This window comes from Mesoplodon densirostris, chromosome 19 (assembly GCF_025265405.1).
Source record: "Mesoplodon densirostris isolate mMesDen1 chromosome 19, mMesDen1 primary haplotype, whole genome shotgun sequence".
Taxonomy (NCBI): Eukaryota; Metazoa; Chordata; class Mammalia; order Artiodactyla; family Ziphiidae; genus Mesoplodon; species Mesoplodon densirostris.
The window spans coordinates 10,023,496-10,041,592 of NC_082679.1; the positions used below are offsets into that span (position 1 = coordinate 10,023,496).

The 18,097-nt window shown below is 43.9% G+C and overlaps 1 protein-coding gene across 1 annotated transcript in view; it reads right to left on the reverse strand.

Annotated features, from left to right (window-relative positions):
• LOC132479558 (very-long-chain 3-oxoacyl-CoA reductase-B-like) overlaps nucleotides 1-5,144 on the reverse strand; it is a 29,126-nt gene extending 23,982 nt beyond the window's left edge. Inside the window, 7 exon segments of the mRNA XM_060083106.1 lie at nucleotides 44-116; nucleotides 271-379; nucleotides 636-711; nucleotides 4,613-4,659; nucleotides 4,957-5,004; nucleotides 5,007-5,084; nucleotides 5,087-5,144. Of these exon segments, the coding sequence (XP_059939089.1) occupies nucleotides 44-116; nucleotides 271-379; nucleotides 636-711; nucleotides 4,613-4,659; nucleotides 4,957-5,004; nucleotides 5,007-5,084; nucleotides 5,087-5,114 (459 nt within the window). The 5' untranslated portion in view covers nucleotides 5,115-5,144.
• Nucleotides 5,145-18,097: the final 12,953 nt, after the last annotated feature.

An 18,097-nucleotide genomic window follows, 5' to 3' on the forward strand; every position in this document is an offset into this window, starting at 1 on the left:
GCAGTGTGAGGCAGAGGCACCCGCGGACTAGGCTCGGTTTTACTCACTTGGCGAAGTCCTCACGGTCGAGCAGTTTCCTCAAGCCAGGTGCATATTGCTTGCCCACATTGTTTACCGAGTGAGAGGGGACAAATTGTTTGTTTCACTCCAACGGTCCCAGGGAGACGGGGTAGGGGCAAAAGGGAGGGCGACCACAGAGAGTTCCGGGTCAGGGTGAGCACGGGGGCAGCTGAGGGCAGCGCTCCTCCCAACAGGCACAGCGACATACTCAGTACTCCGATCTCCAGGTCCTTCAGTCCTGCCTCAATGGCCTCGTAGATCTCCAAGCCTCCGGTGAAATCCACCTGGATGACTCGTGTGCTTTTGCCATGAAGCCTCTCTGGGAAGGGCAGTGGGAGCCAGGCCCTTAGCTGGAATCTGGTCCGACCTCTGCCCGCGTCCCTGTTCAGCCCCAGCCACTACATGATGGCCCCAGATGCATAGATAGCTAGCTCCCCGCACGCGCCTCGGCCACCTACAGACCTCGTCCGGGATCACGCCCCAGACCACGCCCCCAGCCACGCCCCCAGCCGCGCCCCTGTCTAGCCCCAGCCCTTGACCCAGAACTTTACCCGCTCCCCTCTTCCCCTCCTCACCTATGGCCTTTGCCTCGTGCTCCAACTTGCTCAGGTCTCGACTGATGAGGACGATGCTCAGACCTCTCCCGGCGAGCTGCAGGGGATGCATTCATTTATTTATTCACGAAAGCCACAAATATTTACTGTGTGCTGACAGGGTGCTACAGTGTTATAGGCGCTGTGGATGCAGAGGTGAACAAAAGAGAAATACGAAAGTCTGCCCTCCTGGAGCATGCATTCTGGGGAAAGACTATTCCAGACAGACAGAACAGCAAGTGCAAAGGCCCTTGCACAAAGGCTGGCAGCTTCGAGGATGCCATACAGTCCAGTGTGCACTGAATGAAGTGGCCGGTTGTACAGGAGCCCAGGTCATGGAGCCTCGAATGCCCCAGTAAAGACTCTGGCTTTTATTCTCAGTGACATAAGAATCCAATCATTTTTATACCTTCCTTCCTTCATGCATTTATTCAAAATGTGTCTATTGAGCCCTTGCTCTTTGCTGGGTGGTGCTGGGGACACAGCATGCCCAAGATAGACCCAGTTTCACTCAGCAGCCAGAGGGTTCTCTCTGAAATACAAACCTGTTCCTGCCTTCCCCTACTCAGAACCTGCCTTGACTCCCCAGTGTCTCTGAGATAAAACTACACTCCTCACCGTGGCGTCAAGTGGCCTGGCTCTGGCCGGAGTCTTCAGCTGTCTCTCCTGCCGGTGGCCCTCTATGGGAATCCAGGCACAGCAGACAGTTCATCTAGTCCCAAGAGCACCCCCTGAATTGTCCTGCCTCTGGGCCTTTGCACATGCTGCTCCTTTTGCCTTGAATGCCCTTCTGCTTGAAACAAAGTCAGCCAGTATTTGTGGAATGGGTGCTCAGCAGCATTTTGCTGCATGTCTGACCCTCTCAACCCGCCTGTCTGAGGGTGACATGTTATGTGGGACTGAGTGTCCATCAGCTTTGGAGGGGGGCTGGGCACAAACATCTCAACAGCTCCAGAGTCTGAGAGGTTGATGATGTGAAGGGCATTTATTCATTCAACAAACATTTGTCCAGAATCTGCTTGTGTCTGGCCTTGTGCTAGTTGGGGCTGACCAGCACAGCCACAGCCCTGCCCTCTTGGGGCTCACAGTGCAGTGCTGGGACAGACCAGTCCCCAGATGGCAATGACTCAGAGTGGCCATCACTACTGGCTGACTTGCATCCAGACACAAATTCTCTCCCTTTCCACCAGGGTTGCCTTTCTATTCATGCACTAGCCTCCCCTCCCTTCTTGTCCACTCAAGGACATCACTCCAGCTTTCTCCCATCTTCCCCCTTCATCAAAACCTCTCCCTCTTCTGGATGATTCCCATCAGCATGAAATCCTACCAGAATCTCTCTCATTTTCTCTGTTCAGGCATTGGCCCATTTCTCATCACACCACCGCAGTTTACTCAACATTCTAAGAGAGGATTGTTTATCCTGGCTCTCTTACCATACCCTCTTGTACCCAATCCAATCGGTCTCCCACCCCCGCCATGCCACCCAAACCACTCTGGTCACCAATAACTTCCATGATGGTAAACCCAGTGCTGTATTCTCAGCACCTCCCAATAGCAACTGACACATTCATCACCCCCTCCTCCTGGAAACATGCTTTCCCTGGCTTCCAAGACCTCTCTTCCAACCCTGGTTTTCCCCCCATTCTCAGTTCTTTTGCCTTCTCACCTTCTGTACCTCTTAACTTTGGGTGCTCCAGGGAGCACTCTGGGGTGAGTCAGACTGTGCTCCCCTTCTCCATCAACACCCACTACCACAGGCACCTCATCTAGTCACACGACTTTAAATGGGATCATTATGTTGATGATGCTTCCACTTGTATCTCCACCCAAACCTCCCCTCTGAACTCCAGAATGGCATTTCCAACTTCTGGAACTTCTCAACTTGGATACCTAATTGGTATCTCAAACTTGGAATGTCCAAAACGAGACTCCTTCCTGTTTCCCCCAAACTTGGTCCTCCCCTCAGTTCAACTCCATCTCAGTAACGGCAGCTGCATTTTTTGACGTATTCTGGTCAATATTTTTATAGTAATTTATTTTATGAGGCCAGCATTACCCTAATACCAAAAATCAAACAAAGATATTATAAGAAAAGAAAACTATAAACTAATATCTCTCATAAGCTTAGACACAAAAATTCTCAACAAAATATTAGTAAATCAAATCCAGCAATATAGAAAAAGGATAATCAATAATCACCAAGTGGGGTTTATTGCAGGAATGCAGGGTTGGTTCAACATTTGACAAATCAATTGATGTAATGTACTCTATAAACAGAGTAAAGAAGAAAAACCATATGATCACCTCAACAATCACCAAAAACTTACTTAATAAAAGTCAACCTCCATCCATGATAAAAACTCTCAGCAACCTAGGTATAGAAAGGAACGTCCTTAACGTTATAAAGGTTACATAAATACATACACACATACATACATTTTAAAAACCTACAGCTAACACGATACTTTTTTTTTTTTTTTTTTTTTTTTTTGCGGTACGCGGGCCTCTCACTGTTGTGGCGTCTCCCGTTGCGGAGCACAGGCTCCGGATGCGCAGGCTCAGCGGCCATGGCTCACGGGCCCAGCCGCTCTGCGGCATGTGGGATCTTCCCGGACCAGGGCACGAACCCATGTCCCCTGCACTGGCACGCGGACTCTCAACCACTGCGCCACCAGGGAAGCCCTAACGTTATACTTAATGGTTGAAAACTGAATGCTTTTCCTCTAAGATCAGGAACAAGGGAGGATGATGTTCGCTCTTACCACTCCTCTGAACATCGTATTCAATTTCCTGGGCAGTACAATAAAGCAAGAAAAAGAAATAAAAGGTATACAGATTGGAAAGTCAGAAATAAAATTGTCTCTTACACAGATGACATGACTGTCTACATAGAAAATCCCAAGAAATCCACAAAAAAACTACAAGAACGAAGAGCTGAGTTTAGCAAGGTTTCAGGTTACAGGGTCGGAAGTTTGGAGTCATACACCACATCCAATCTTTTTCATAAATCTTGTCAGCACTACCTTCAAAATCAATCCAAAATCCAAGTACTTCTTATGCCTCTATGCTGTCACCCTGGTGTAAGTCATCAAGATCTCTTGCTTGGATTTTGCAGGAGCTTTTTAGTTGATCTCCCTGCTTCCATCCTCACCCCACTATAGTATCGCATCCCTCTTCAGAACCCATGTCACTCAGTAAATGTTAAAGTCTCCACCATAACCTACCAGATTCCCCATGATCTGCCCTGAAATTGCATCTCTGCCCTCATCTCCTACTGTTCCCCTCTCCCTTTCATTCTGATACAGTCATCGTGGCCCCTTTCCTGCTTCTCCAACAAGCAATGCTTCCTACCTCAGGGCCTTTGCACTGGCAGTTTCTTCTCCCTGGAAATTCCTTCTCCCAGTTATTCACAAGACTCCCTCCCTCACCTCCTTCTGTTCTTTGCTCAGTGCTGCCTTCTCAGTGACACTTCTAATTATCCTATATAAAAACTGGAACGTGCACATCCCCAGGGCTCCCTGTTCTCCTTTCCTGATTTATTTTTCTCCTTAACTCTTATATCCATTTGATACACTATACATTTCATTTGTTTATCTTATTTACACCTGTCTTCCCTCACTACAACATAAGCTTCATGATGGCAAGGTCTTTTGATTTTTTTAATCTATTTTGTTCACTGCTGTACTCCTGGCACCCAGAAGATGCCTGGCACGTGGAGGTGGTATATAAATATGTTTTGAATGAATAAATCAGGGCAATGATGGGAGAACATCAAGGGTCTGTAGAACCCAGTGTAAACACCCACCCCCACCCTGGGGAGCAGAGGGAAGGCTTCCTGGAGGAGAGGACGTCTGAGGGAACCAGATAAAGCACACAATTCTCAGTCTAATAGGGTTACCTGACAACAGACAAACAGACAGGAGAAGCTCTCCCACCACACACGCCAAGCCCCGGCTCACCTCATGTGCATAAGCCTTGCTGATGCCATTGGTGGTTCCTGTCACCACTAGAAAGAGGGCAGGAGGAAAGCACCCCCAGATCCAACCCCTTATCATCCCCTCCACTGTCCCTCTTGGCCCTTTTTGCACCTTTTCTGGGACCCTCCTTCACTGAAGCCCAACCCCTCCTGGTTCGAGAACTTCATGCATTCCACGCCTCCCTTGCCCTGGTTGCTCCAGCCTTCACCTGTCTTTCTTCCAGGAGTCCCTGGCCTCTGCCCTGATTAGGGACCCTCACCTGTCATCTGTCCTCGTTCCTGCTGTCCCCACCCCTACCTGCCTGGCTCGGAGCCCTCCTTCCTCACCTGCCCAGGCTCTGTGCGTCGGGAGCCAGGGCTTGCCCCGGCGTGCCTGGGCAGCAGGTAAACATAGACTGTGTAGCTCGCCCCCCAAGTCGCCCGCAGCAGCAGGCACGTGGCGGCAACCCTCCCCCGACTCTCAGCACATCCCAATCCGACTCCATCACAACCCCAGCCAACAAGTCATCCAACCTAGGGCCAACGAGGCTTTCTTTGGGAGCAGCTATTTCAAGCCTGGCCTGCCTACTCCGCCTTAGCCCCGCCCACACTGCTAGTCAAGAATCCCGCCCCGCCCCTCCCTCTAGCCACGCCCAGTGGGGGGTTATTCTAACCAGTAGCCTCGCCCACCGGTCCTAGCACCGCCCCTATCTAATTGGGCCACACTTGGGCTTAATGTCTGTCCTGAATCCCTGCAGAGCAGGTGTACATCCAGCCTCCCCTCAGCCCACAGAGCTGGGCAAAGGGTGCCCACAGATGACCACTGTTTGGGTCACTGAACTCAACCTAGATGCTGGTGGGGGCCAGAACTGATAATAGCGATCAGTCACTAGAGGGTTTTGTCAATGCACAGTTTGTCTGAAGAACCTGACCTACAGATTATCTGCTTGGGCAGTGTAAAAGCCAAAGCCCTTACAGCGGCTTTACGTGACCTTCCTCCTCGTTCCTCTTTTGCAAATTCTATTTTTTTTCACTTGTTCTTAGTATTTATCATTTAATAATAAACTATAATTATTATTTAATAATTACGGATATTATTTAATAATAATCATTAAAATTAGAGTTATTATTGTATGATTAAATTATTATTATTTAATAATAAATTATTGTGGTAAAATATACGTAATATCAATTTTACAACGTTAACCCTTTTACAGTGTTTATATAACTCAGCGACATTAGGTATATTCACAGTATTGTGCAACCGTCACCACTATCCACTTCTAGAAGTATTTCATCAACCCTGATAAAAAGAAGACAACAGGTCCCAAATGCAGTCAGTTGTGCTAACCCCTAGGTCAGCAAGACGAGATTTAATAACAAACCTAATTGTAGTTTCAACCCCACCAGAATGTAACCTTTAACCATTCAACCTAGAATAACCTGGTCAGCACTAGTGAGGTAATTCACCCAATAAGCCCTTCCATCCCCTTAGGAGGATGAATTCAAACAATGAATTCGTCACTAAAAAGGTCCTTTTTCCCACCCCCTTTCTGCCTTTAACAACCTTTTCTTTTCTACAGCTCAGTGGAGTTCCTTTCTATTGCTAGATGGGACGCAGCCCGATTCGTGAATCATTGAATAAAGCCAATTTGATCTTTAAATTTACTCAGTTGAATTCTTGTTATTTAACAGCTTTGGTGGCAGCAGCGGGACCAAAGGAGACTTCTGACGGCTTTGGGGACGGCAAGAAACACAAGTGCAGTACCCCGTGAATCCTTTGAGCTCACTGTCTTTCTCACCATTTCCGAGGGCCTTGGGTGAGCTTCTCTCGGGTCTGAGTCCTGTTCTGTTTGCGTCAAGCTCATGATCTACTTGGCTTTCCATTGAGTTTCCCATTTGTCTGGAATCACTAGTTCCATGTCGGGAACTGCTGGTGACAGCTACAGTTTCCCATTTGTCTGGAAGATGCCTGCAGTTCCCATTCCTTGGGGTCTTCTGGTTCAGTCCTTTCCCCAGTCCCCAGTTCCATGTTGGGAATTGCTCATGGTATGCACAGGACCTTTTCTTGGCCAGGATGCAGTCACATCTCTGGGCTGTTGCCAATACATTAAAGGGCATGTGTTTGTGTGTCTTGTTTTGTATCAATGAGAGTTGTTGCTGACTGGGACCTCGGAGGTCAAAAAGCCACAAAAATTGGTGGGTGTGGATCGAGCACTTAAGGCCTGTTAGAGTGCTCACCACCAAACCCAAAGACATCGGGTTAGGATGAGTTGGTCAAGGAATGGGTTAGATTGACAGTAGGTCACCTACCAATCTCAAGAAAATTTCCATGCAATAAGCTACACTGTAAAATGCAATACAACCCCCAATCCAGTGGCACATCCCTTTTAGGTGTTGATTCGGCTCTAAGAAACCCAAAGGCTTAGCTAATGGGATCCTTAAGTTCTAACGAGTTAAACACCCCACCTTCCAGCACACCTGCTTATTTTATGTCTAAAAACTACGGTTCCGGAAGCTATAAATATCTATAAAAAGAGCCAAATCTGACTGAAAACAACCTAGAGTTACAATGAGGGAATGTTCCAGTTAGACAAGGTCCTTCACTTAAGAACTGCACTGGAAAGTAAGGGTTCATGAATTAAATGAATAGAATGGGATGCCTATTTCAATTGGTATGAGTGGACTTCCAAAAGGCTTCAAGATTCCAAAATAGCTTCATTAAAAGACTTGTCACCGAAGGCTGATGAAAAGTGAAAGACAGCAGAGGTACCTAAAACAACAGAGGATATGACTGACAGGACTCTGCTTCCCTCTATCCTTCTTTGCCTGAGCGTTCACATTTTACTCGTTCCCTGTCTGGACCGCCTTTCTACTCTGGAGACTATTAAATAGTTACCTTTTAAAATAAAAAGGCCTGAGGTTGCAGGTGATCCTCCTCGGACAGCTTTCACTCCCTGGTCAAAGACTAAACCAAGGGACTTCCCTGGTGGTCCAGTGCTTAAGAATCCGCCTTCCAATACAGGGGACATGGGTCCAATCCCTGGTGGGGGACTAAGATCCCATCTGCCGTGGGGCAACTAAGCCCGCAAGCCACAGCTGGAGAGCCCATGTGCGGCAACTACAGCCTCCATGAGCTCTGGATCCCACATGCTGCAACAAAGAGCCCACACGCCACAACGAAAGATCCCGCATGCCGCAGCGAAGATCCCGTGTGCTGCAACTAAGACCCGATGCAGTCAAAAATATAAATAAATAAATATTTTTTAATTAAAAAAAAAAAAGACTGAACTAAGAGCCATAGTTAAAGAATTTTCTAATCCCCAAAAGTTTTGTTGAAACGTTTAGAATCCTATGACCCTGGGTTGCCAGATCTTTACCAGCTTGTGTATGTGTTGGTAGGACCTGGTGAAGCCCAAAAACAGACGTGGGAAGCAGAATGGCCATCATCCTGAGGATGATATTCAAGATCCTCAGTCTCGGGACTTCCCTGGCGGTCCAGTGGTCAAGACTCCACGCTTCCTATGCAGGGAGTGCGGGTTAGATCCCTGGTCAGGGAACTAAGATCCCACAGGCCACAGGGGTGCAACCAAAAAAAACCAAAAACACGTTAAGATCCTCGGTCTCTAACATGATCCTCTGATAGACCAGAAAAATCTCCCAATGTGGCAACTGAGCCTAGGGTGTTCCCTGCCTTCATTGATTGGTCTATTATTCAAATATGCAAACAAAGAAAGAGGAATCTGTGGCAGATTTTAAAGCCCGTTTGGAAGCTCTCTTCTGATGGCATTCTGGATTCCATTCAGTAACTGAAGTCACTCAATCTGCTCTTGCTGCCCTATTAGTAAACAGATTATTTCCTGAGATTAGCAGGCTAATAAAAAGACAGAAAATAGGATGGGAGGCCACTGGTCTTGTTACTAAGCCAGTTTCGTTTGCCCTACATGCAGCAAGCCAAACGTTGATACGTCAAGGTTTGCAGCAGAGCAACAGTTTATTCACAAGGCAGCCAAATGGGGAGAAGGGAGAATGAATCTCAAATCCGCCTACCCAAAGGTGAAGGGCTTGAGATATTTATGAGATAAAAAAGGTCTTAGGTTTGGGGGAAGGTGTTTGTAGGTAGGGAAGAGATGAGGTAATCAGTGCTTTGCATAGGCGTATCTGGGTTACATGCTTCTTCATGGGATACATGTTCAAAAATAGAGGTGCTTAGCACAATCTGAGGGTGGAGGCTTTGGCTCTCTGATGTCAACTTGTCATTCATCAGACACCTGTGCAGGCCCAGTTTTAGGGTCGGTGGTCCCAACCAGTCTTAGCTGGCTCGAACTGGACAAGAGCTGACACCAGTTTCCTAAAAAACAACTTAAGCCCCCATTATTATAGCACCCCCTATGTCAGAGGTGTTATCTATGGGGTGGTTAAGGAGTCTTGTGATATATTACCTAGGGTACATGAAGCTTGCAATTAAGGAGAGGAAAAAAGAGAAGAAAAAAATAACTAAAGCCAGCTTACTTAGTGAAGGCATTTTACAAGCAGAGGGTTTTAAGCAAGTTCATTTGTCTCGTGTTCTGTAAAACAAGCTCAAGAATTTCTGTTAGTCACCAGCCTCTATTAACCCTGTGGAGCATGGTTTCAGTCTCCCCTATCTTTTTAAAAAAATATTGATGTAGTTATTTGGTTGTGCTGGGTCTTAGTTGTGGCAGGCAGGCTCCTTAGTTGTGGCATGCAAACTCTTAGTGGTGGCATGCATGTGGCATCTAGTTCCCTGACCAGGGATCAAACCCGGGCCCCCTGCACTGGGAGCAGAAGTCTTAACCACTGCGCCACCAGGGAAGTCCCCTCCCCTACCTTTTGATCATTCCTCAATCTTGAGGAAAGAGGGGCCGAGACCACGCTGGCTACTTCCTGCTGATAATGGGTGTAGGCCTACCAAGGGTTTGAGAAATGAAACTGTTATGCATTTGATTGCAAATATGCACAAATCCCAAGATGAGGACAAGGCTTTGGGCTTAAGGATACAAGACAAGGAGCAAGAACAGAGTTATGACAAGAAGGAATATAAATCCTAGCAAGCACAGAACAATAATACCGAGTTTAAGCAATCCCTCCAATACAGACCTTATTCCCTACGGGATCCATGAGAAGGTACTTCCTAAGAGATTGAATCCATGTTCTTGTGACGACACCTGTGGGAGCCAAGTTGTCTAATTTTGTCTAAGAAGGTTTTTTACTTCAATGTGGTATTAAATATACATAACAGGAGCTACTGGCCACTACATATACTCCTCTTTTTTCTGCTAAAATATAATCTAAAAAATCTTATTGTCTAGTACTATTCTGGCTAATGAATCTAGGGCCTTTTGCAGGCTATGGCTTGAACCTGATCTTTTATGTCCGTTATAATCTGTCCTTGATGTAGATGAGGAAGAATTACAACAAAAATCCTCTAGTGTAACAGAGGCGCCCCCAAATCTATGGGTACTTCTAGTCCTGACATTGGGAGAACAAAAAGCACAGAACTGTTAAAATTCTATAAAATATGTGGTTAAACCTCTTCCTAAATTGCCTCAATATTCATTAAAGCCTGAATCTATACAGGTCTCACACCAACAATCAAGATCTAATCAACCAGGGGTTAGTCATTTCCTGTACGAGCACCTCTATCACAAAAAAAACCTAATGGGTGGGAAGCTGTTTACAAGATCGTTATCCCCCATTTCCCAGTTCCAAACACAGGCTCTTTTGTCACTAATTCCAACAGACTCAAAATGGTTCACTGCTGTAGACCTTTGTTTAGCTTATTTTTTTTAGCATCCCTGTGCTAATCTATTTGCCAATATCTATTTGCCTTTACTTTGAACAATCAACAATATACTTGGACACTCACGTCTCAAGGGTCCACAGAGGCCTCTTCTTATTTCTCTCAAGTGCTCCACCAAGATCTAAGCACCCTCCAGTTCACCAGGAAATCAACTCTTTTACCATATGTAGATGAACTCTTGCTGTGCTCAGTTCTCCAAGAGGCGTCCATAAACGATTCTATTTATTTGCTACAACAGTTAGCTGAAAAGAGACATAAAGTCTCTGATGAAAGATAACAACTATCTCTAGACACGGTTCATTACCTAGGTCATAACTGAAGTACTGAAGGAATACAATTATCCCCCAAACAGATTAAGCTACCCAAGAATTTCCTTGACCCACAAATAGGCAACAGCTTCGTGAATTTCTAGGCCTGGCTGGCTACTGCAGACCCTAATTTTTCTCTGTGGGCTTCCCCACTCTATAAACTTAACTAAAGTAAAGAGTCCCTGATTCCCTTTGGTGGGAAGACAAACACGGGCAGGTCTTTTCACTGCCTGCCCTGGGGCTACCTAACGTTTCAAACCCTTTCACCTTACTTGTGCTTGAAAGAGATGAGCCAGTCCTGGGAAGGCTCACACAGACCATGGTAATAAGTACAGGCCTGTTATTAATAATAATAAAAAAAAAGTGCAGGCCTATTGCCTATTAATAGTACACAAGTGGATTCAGTGGCTTGTGCCTACCCCAGCTATAAGGCTATAACTAAAACTGTGCCCCAGGGGGTTAACAGAAACTGGCGACTAACAGAAATTCTTGAACTTGTCTTACCCAACAGCAGCTAAGGAAACAGCTTGTTTAAAAAAACAAACAGGGACTTCCCTTGTGGTCCAGTGGGTAAGACTCCACGCTCCCAATGCAGGAGGTCCGGGTTTGATCCCTGGTCGGGGAGCTAGATCCCGCACGCATGCCACAACTAAGAGTCCACATGCCACAACTAAGAAGTCTGCATGCCGCAACTAAGAAGTCTGCGTGCCGCAACTAAAAATCCTCCGTGCTGCAACGAATATCCCGTGTGCCGCATATAAGACCTGGGACAGCCTAATAAATAAATATTTTAAAACAAACAAACCTCTGCTTGTTAACTTGCCTTCACTGACCAAGTTTGCCTTATTTTTTTGATGCCTTAATCACCCCTATAGGTAACACCTCTGACATATGGGTCACTATAGTAACAGGGGCTTAAGTTATTTTCCAGGAACCTGGAGTCTGCTCTTGTCCAGTTTGAGCCAGCTAAGACTGGTTGGAACCACCGACCTTAAAACTGGGCCTGCACAGGTGTTTGATGAATGACAAGTTGACATCAGAGAGCCAAAGCCTCCACCCTCAGATTGTGCTAGGCACCTCCATTTTTGCACATGCATCTCATGAAGAAGCATGTAGCTCAGATACAACTGTGCAGAATGCCAATTACCTCATCTTTTTCCCTACTTCCAATCTCCTTTCCCCATGCTTATGACCACCCTGTTTTGTGGCCTATCAAACATACCTTGTACATCTGCTTTAACCATGAAGGAAAAGAATGCATTTAAAAGTAAAAATAGAGTAACTGTGGTTCAGCCGTGCAAAATAGAGCTGGGTGGTCATTGTGGATGCATTTTCAGACACATTTCTGTATTACTGAGAACTTGAGTTTTCTGAACTTCATGAGCTTCAAGGATACCACCAAAACAATATCTGCTTGGAGCTGCCAACTGCAAGGTCTCCTCTTGTAACTATAAAGTCTTTCTCTTACGTTAGGAATAGTAGCAAACAAGACAGCTCAAGCCAAAACATGCCAGCAAAAGGCCCTAGATTCATTAGTCAGAATAGTACTAGACAATAAGATTGCTTTGGGTTACACTGTAGCAGAAAAAGGAGGAGTATATGTAGTGGCCAGTAGCTCCTGTTATGTATATTTAATACCACATTGAAGTAAAAAACCTTCTTAGACAAAATTAGACAACTTGGCTCCCACAGGTGTCGTCACAAGAACCTGGATTTAATCTCTTAGAAATATCTTCTCATGGATTCTCTCGGGAATAAGGTCTATATTGGAGGGACTGCTTACCTGGGCATTATTATTTTGTGCTTGCTAGGATTTATATTCCTTCTTGTCATAACTCTGTTCTTGATGTTTGTCTTGTATCCTTAAGCCCAAAGTCTTGTTCTCATCTTGGAATTTGTGAGTATTTGCGATCAAATGCATAACAGTTTCATTCCTCAAACCCCTTATTAGTCCTACACTACTTAGCAGCAGGAAGTAGCCAGAGCAGTCACTGTCCCTCTTTCCTCAAGGTTGAGGGATGATCAAAAGATAGGGGAGACTGAAACCATGTCCCATAGGGTTAACAGAGGCTGGTGATTAGCAGAAATTCTTGAGCTTGTCTTACAGAACAACAGCTAAGGGAGGGCTTGTAAAAACAAACAAACAAATAAGAAAAAAATACCTCTGTTTGTAACCTGTCCTCAGTGACCAAGTGCTCTTTAATTATTTTTTGACTCCTTAACCACCCCTATAGATAACACTACTGATGTAGGGGTTGCTACAGCAATGGGGGCTTAAATTGTTTTCCAGGAACTTGGAGTCTGGTCTTGTCCAGTTCAAGCCAGCTAAGACTGGTTGGGACCACTGACCCTAAAACTGGGCCTGTGCAGGTATCTGCTGAATGAGTTTTTGACATCAGAGGGCCAAAAATTCCACTCTCAGATCATGCTAAGTGCCTCCTTTTTCGAACATGCACCCCACAAAGAAGCATGTAACCCAGATATATCTGCACAGAACACCGATTACTCACATTTTCCCTACCTCCAATCACCTTTCCCCATGCCTAAGACCACCCTTCTTCTTTATCTCATAAATATCTCAGGCCCTTCACTTCTGGGGAGGCAGATTTAGGATCTGTTCTCCAGTCTCCTTGCTTGGTTGCCTCATGGATAAACTTCCTCTGCTGCAAACCTTGGCGTCTCAGCATTTGGCTTGCTGCACCTCAGGCAAATGAACTTGGTTCAGTAACGTAGCTGCAGCTGCAAACTTTGTAGAAGGCTCAGCATATTTAACTTTTGGAGATGACATTTATTTACAAACTCCATACACTGTTCAAAGTCCCCTTAATTCTGAACTGACCCAACATTTCTCAGTAACCAGACTCGCCTCCTATGAGATCCTTCTTCTCTCACTACCTCATTCACATCCGAAACCTTGTGACATTCTTGATCCTGCTACCTTACTGCCCCTGCCTGACGAAGGTGAGCCCCATGACTGCAAGGTAATAATGTCCCATTGCATCACACTGTGCCCTGATTTATGAGACACTTTGGACTAATCCTTATGTAATTTTTTTTGATGATGAATCATGTTGTAAAAATGAGAAAGGGAATTATCAGCTGGTCATGCTGTTCTTAACTAATATGAACTAGTTGAGAGGGGAAATCTCCCACAGGCTAAATCAGTCCAACAAGCAGAGCTCCGTTCCTTCACCAGAGCATGCCAGTTATTGAAAGGACAATTTGTTAATAGTTATACTGATAGCCAGTATGCATCTGAGGTCATGAATGAATTGGGGATGTTATGGAAATGAAGGGGGTTTTCTTACGTCCACTGGGACCCAATCAAGCATGAGCAACAAACAGGTAAACAAAGTTCTTAGTGCCATTCTTTTACCCTCCGAAATTGCTGTCCTCCACACTGAGGTTCACATTATGAGACTAAACCTGAGTATCAGGGAAATGCCGTGGCTGACTTTCACACAAAGGCAGCATCAGCATAATCTGTAAAGTTTGTGGTAGTCTGTAAACTCAGTAAACAGTCGAGACTATGGGAAAATCAAGATGGCCACTTGGTTCTTCCTGTCTCTCTGGCAAACCCCATTTTTCAGTTTTGTTATCCCTTCACCCATCATGGTGCATTTAAGAGGACTCAAATTGTACATAAACATTTGTGAGAAACTTTGATAACACTCTGAAAATAGTTAACCATCAATGACCTGACAGATCTGTAATCCTGGAAAAACTAATTTTCCCTCCCGAGGCCACAAACTCCTCTCTCTGGACCCTTTGAACATCTGCAACTGGATTTCATTCAGTTATCACCTAGGAGGAGAGGTCATCAATATGTTCTTGTTACTGTATGTATGATATTTTTCCCATGGGTTGAAGCCATTCCCTGCTGCAAGGCTGATGCCCTCATAGTGGCAAAGAAACTGTTAGAAAATGTGTTTCCCACTTGGGGTATACCTTCCACAATCTCAGTAATCGAGGCAACCACTTCACTGGGAAAACCATACAAGCCTTAATGAAAGACTTGGCAACCTCTTGGAATTACCACTGTCCCCATCATTCTCCACCATCAAGCAAGGTTGAAGGAACTAATGAGATCCTCAAACTTAAAATCTCTAAACTTGCTGAAACTCTGGTCTTCCTTGCCTCTAGGCTTGCTCACAGTTCTGCAGTTCTCCCTTTGGAAAACATAAACTCACTCCACATGAGATAGTCAACGGTAGACCAATGTCCATCAGTACACAAACTTTCTGCTCATCCCTTGTTATACCATGTTAGTATAACCAGCTACTGAAAATCTTTCATGTCTTATGCTAAAGCCTATCACCGACAGGTTAAAGAAGTTTTCCCAGATGCCAATTCAAAGAATCTTCTTGGTCACAGACTGGAGCCTGGTGATTGGGTATTCTAGAAACGTCATCAGAGGAAAACATCTCTCAAACCCCATTGGAAGGGACCTTAACAAGTGCCCCTGACCACTGACACTGATGTGAAACTAGAAGTTACTGAGCCTTGGGTATACATCCCAAAGCTCAAAATGTCTTACACTTAGGTCTTTAAAATCCATCTGGAGTTTGTTTTTGTGTATGGTGTTAGGTAGTGTTCTAATTTCATTCTTTTACATGTAGCTGTCCAGTTTTCCCAGCGCCACTTATTGAAGAGGTTGTATTTTCTCCACTGTATGTTCCTGCCTCCTTTGCTGTAAATTAGGTGACCATATGTGCGTGGGTTTATCTCTGGGCTTTCTATCCTGTATCATTGATCTATATTTCTGTTTTTGTGCCAGTACCATACTGTCTTGATTACTGTACCTTTGTAGTATAATTTGAAGTTGGGGAGCCTGATTCCTCCTGCTCCGTTTTTCTTTCTCAGGAATTCTTTGGCTATTCAGCGTCTTTTGTGTTTCCATACAAATTGTAAAATTTTTTGTTCTAATTCTGTGAAGAATGCTATTGGTAGTTTGATAGCAATTGCATTGAATCTGTAGATTGCTTTGGGTAGTATACTCATTTTCACAATATTGATTCTTCCAATCCAAGAACATGGTATATTTCTCCATCTGTTTATGTCATCTTTGATTTCTTTCATCAGTGTTTTCTAGTTTTCTGAGTACAAGTCTTTCACCTCCTTAGGTGAAAATCCTAGGTATTTTATTCTTTTTGTTGTGATGGTAAATGGATTGTTTCCTTAATTTCTCTTTCTGATTTTTTGTTGTTAGTGTATAGGAATGCCAGAGATGTCTGTGCATTAATTTTGTATCCTGCAACCTTACCAAATTCATTGATTAGGTTTAGTAGTTTTCTGGTGGCATCTTTAGGATTTTCTATGTATAGTATCATGTCATCTGCACACAGTGACAGTTTTGCTTCTTCTTTCCAATTTGTATTCCTTTTATTTCTTTTTCTTCTCTGATTGCTATGGCTAGGACTTCCAAAACTATGTTGAATAAGAGTGGCAAGAGTGGACATCCTTGTCTTGTTCCTGACCTTAGTGGAAATGCTTTAAGTTTTTCACCATTGAGTATGATGTTTGCTGTGGGTTTCTCATATATGGCCTTTATTATGTTGAGGTAGGTTCCCTCTATGCCCATTTTCTGGAGAGTTTTTTTTTTTATCATAAACGGGTGTTGAATTTTGTCAAAAGCTTTTTTCTGCATCTATTGAGATGATCATATGGTTTTTATTCCTTAATTTGTTAATACAGTGTATCACATTGATTGATTTGCATATATTGAAGAATCCTTGCATCCCTGGGATAAATTCCACTTGATCATGGTGTATGATCCTTTTAAAATGTTGTTGGATTCTGTTTGCTAGTATTTTGTTCAGGATTTTTGCATCTATGTTCATCAGTGATATTTGTCTATAATTTTCTTTTTTGTGATATATTTTTCTGGTTTTGGTATCAGGGTGATGGTGGCTTTATAGAATGAATTTGGGAGTGTTCCTCCTTTTGCAATTTTTTGGAAGATTTTGAAAAGGATCTGTGTTAGCTCTTCTCTAAATGTTTGATAGAATTCACCTGTGAAGCCATCTGGTCCTGGACTTTTGTTTGTTGGAAGATTTTTAATTACAGTTTCAATTTCATTACTTGTGATAGGTCTGTTTATATTTCCTAATTCTTCCTGGTTCAATCTTGGAACATTGTACCTTTCCAAGAATTTGTCCATTTCTTCGTGGTTGTCCATTTTATTGGCATATAGTTGTTTGTAGTAGTCTCTTAAAATCCTTTGTATTTCTGCGGTGTCAGTTGTGATTTCTCCTTTTTCATTTCTAATTTTATTGATTTGTGTCCTCTCCCTTTTTTTCTCGATGAGTCTGGTTAAGGGTTTATCAATTTTGTTTATCTTCTCAAAGAACCAGCTTTTAGTTTTATTGATCCTTGCTATTGTTTTCTTCATTTCTATTTCATTTATTTCTGCTCTGATCTTTATGGCTTCTTCCCTTCTAGTGACTCTGGGTTTTCTTTGTTCTTCTTTCTCTAGTTGCTTTAGGTGTAGGGTTAGATTGTTTATTTGAGATTTTTCTTGTTTCTTGAGGTGAGATTGAATTGCTATAAAGTTCCCTCTTAGAACTGCTTTTGCTGTGTCCCATAGGTTTTGGGTCATTGTGTTTTCGTTTGTCATTTGTTTCCATGTATTTTTAAAATTTCTTCAGTGATCACTTGGTTATTTATATATTTATTTATTTAGTATTATTATTTTTAATTTTTTTATTTATTTTATTTATTTATTTTTGGCTGTCTTGGGTCTTCGTTGCTGCGCGCAGGCTTTCTTTAGTTGTGGCGAGTGGGGGCTGCTCTTTGTTGCAGTGTGAGGGGTTCTCATTGCAGTGGCTTCTCTTGTTGCGGAGGGCTCTAGGCATGCAGGCTTCAGTAGTTGTGGCTCACAGGCTCTAGAGTGCAGGCTCAGTAGTTGTGGCACATGGGCTTAGTTGCTCCGCGGCATGTGGGATCTTCCCGGACCGGGGCACGAACCCATGTCCCCTGCATCGGCAGGCGGACTCTCAACCACTGTGCCACCAGGGAGCCCTCTCACTGCTTTTGAGGGGTACGCTTCTTTTCTGATACAACCATGCATGTGAAATTAATATATTTGGGGAGGGATAATTTGGGAATTTGGGATTAACGGATACACGCTTTTATATATAAAATAGATAAACAACAAGGACCTACTATTATATATAACACAGGGAACTATATTCAATATCTTGTAATAAACCATAATGGAAAAGAATCTGAAAAAGAATACATATATATATCAACTGAATCACTTTGCTGTACACCTGAAACACTATAAACCAACTATACTTCAATTCTTAAAAATTAATAAGTTTGTCTGCCTTTTCTCCTGTTAATCTGTCATCAGTTT